Source organism: Scylla paramamosain, chromosome 4 (assembly GCF_035594125.1).
Source record: "Scylla paramamosain isolate STU-SP2022 chromosome 4, ASM3559412v1, whole genome shotgun sequence".
NCBI classification, from domain to species: Eukaryota; Metazoa; Arthropoda; class Malacostraca; order Decapoda; family Portunidae; genus Scylla; species Scylla paramamosain.
Genome location: NC_087154.1, coordinates 18,824,527 through 18,827,026, shown reverse-complemented (window position 1 = coordinate 18,827,026; position 2,500 = coordinate 18,824,527). Strand labels below are relative to the sequence as shown.

The 2,500-nt window shown below is 38.4% G+C and overlaps 1 protein-coding gene across 1 annotated transcript in view; it reads right to left on the bottom strand.

Annotated features, from left to right (window-relative positions):
- The window catches only part of LOC135100138 (uncharacterized), a 9,734-nt gene extending 9,330 nt beyond the window's left edge, over positions 1–404 (bottom strand). The window contains exon 1 of the mRNA XM_064003102.1: positions 344–404. Within this exon, the coding sequence (XP_063859172.1) occupies positions 344–404 (61 nt within the window). The remainder of the gene's footprint in view (positions 1–343) is intronic.
- Positions 405–2,500: the final 2,096 nt, after the last annotated feature.

Sequence of the window (2,500 nt, the reverse complement as noted above, 5' to 3'; positions counted from 1 at the left end):
GAAAGGCAAGTGAAGCGTGGCAGGCAAGAGATAATAGAGAAAAGTGAGGAGGAACAAGGGAGCTACGGTGCGGGAGGGAATATGTGCGACCTGCTTTTCGCCTTAGCCTAGATTTTGATTTATTTCCGCGCTATTCTGGGACAATCCCCACTGCGGGACGCTAGGGGTGCAGCTGAGTCACCCTCGGAACTGGTAACACAAAACACTATTATTGGCTCCTCCTCCTCCTCTTCCTCCTCCCCCTCCTCCTCCCCAGGATAAACCTTTTTTCTTGGCATTCTTCCTCCCAACAGATCAAAGAGCAACAAATAAATAAGCTAAATCAGGCACACACGCGGCCTACTTCTGTGCACCTCCTTGTGTACTGTGCATCGCCCACTTCCACCCAGGCCATTAACACCCATGTTACTGGGAAGCAGCACATCTCACCTAATGCTGGCCTGTAGTCTTAGTACAAATGCAGTTCATTAACATCTGCAATCAAAACATGATCATTGTGAAGACGTGAATTTCGATGGCTGATTAGATAACACTTACTGTTCATACTTTTTTTCCTAAATTTTGTTGCCCTTGGCCGGTGCCCCTCTCACATGAAAGAATATCGCCTTTCACAAAAGTATAACAGAGCCAGTCTTCTCATTACGCATTGAGGACAACGCCAAGATATCCAGTATATATATATATATATATATATATATATATATATATATATATATATATATATATATATATATATATATATATATATATATATATATATATATATATATATATATATATATATATATATATATATGTATATATATATATGTGTATATATATATATATATATATATATATATATATATATATATATATATATATATATATATATATATATATATATATATATATATATATATATATATATATATATATATATTTTTTTTTTTTTTTTTTTTTTTTTTTTTTTTTTTCTAATTCTTTTTTCTTTTTTTTTCTGAATGCACAATACGGGTGGGATGTTAGACTGAACCTCTTTCGAGGCTTTGATGATTGGCCTATTAAATTTGCGGAAACTTGGTTGATCGGCCTAAGCCCGAGGTGGCTTTGCCAGATTTTTTGAGTGACGCCTTTCCAGCGCCCCATGTCGCCCCATACGGCTTTGCAATACAATCCCCGTCGAAGACAATGTTGATAAGAAGCATGTGGTCATTCTTCGGCCACTCGGCAAGGGCTAAAAAAAAAATGGCCAGATTGGTAAGACTCGAACTCGGGGCCCCCCATGTTACTACGTCTATTCGCTAACTACTAGACCACCGCCTCCTCTGAACACAACCTGTAGATATACGAGTAAACTCATATTGCACTGAAGAGCAGTACTTCCTACTGCATTACTAGAAGCCGTCCCTTTCCCTTACACACGCTCCTTCTCCATTTCACCCTCTTATGTGTTGCGAATTTCCTATAGCAATCATTATCCATTAATTGACAACTCACTGACCCACAACGATTATGAGTCTCTCTCTCTCTCTCTCTCTCTCTCTCTCTCTCTCTCTCTCTCTCTCTCTCTCTCTCTCTCTCTCTCTCTCTCTCTCTCTCTCTCTCTCTCTCTCTTCGCCGATAGCAATGATGATGCTGAAAACTTCAAAACCTTTAATTTGAACTTTTGGTTTAGTGCATACTATGAAGAGGCGGTTAATTTTATCCCTTGGAAATTGTTCAAGACTTACAGTACTAGCGACGATTCCCTTGTTTATAAAGTTTTCTTTACGAGAAAATCTAGCTAAGCCTCCAGAATCCAGAGTGATGCAACACTTCTCAGTAGAGTAATGAACATATAGTGTCTCTCAATGATGCTCTTCTCATGACGGACAACAGGGAGCTCTAATGACTCCCGCGGAATGAGCCAGCTGACAGCATTCGTGAACATCCGTGAAAGCAGCTCTGGTTGTAGTTTATGACATCATCACTCTATTGATGATGTCATACTATTGCTATCTTGCAATTATACATCACAAAATTGACTGCTGTTCATGAAAATCACCCTGTCATATGTCTTCTCCAAAACCACGGTTACTTTACTAAAAGGTGGCTGTCACCCAATTCATTATTATCATTTCTACAGTTATTACTATTTATTTATTTATTTATTTATTTATTTATTTATTTATTTATGTTGTTGTTGTTGTTGTTGTTGTTGTAGTTGTTGTTGTTGTTGTTGTTGTTGTTGTTGTTGTTGTTGTTGTTGCTTTTGTTGTTGTTGGTGTTGTTGTTGTTGTTGCTGCTGCTGCTGCTGTTGTTGCTGCTGCTGCTACTGCTGCTGTTGCTGTTGCTGCTGCTGTTGTTGTTATTGTCCCTATCGTCATCTCTGTCGTTTGAGTAGCTGCTGTAATAGTAGTAGTAATAATAATAATGGTGATGAGGATAATGACAATGACGACTATGTTATTCATCAGTATCATCGCCATCAACAGTTTCCTTTAGGTCGCCAGCTACGTCATTGTGGAGGGGACCGTCG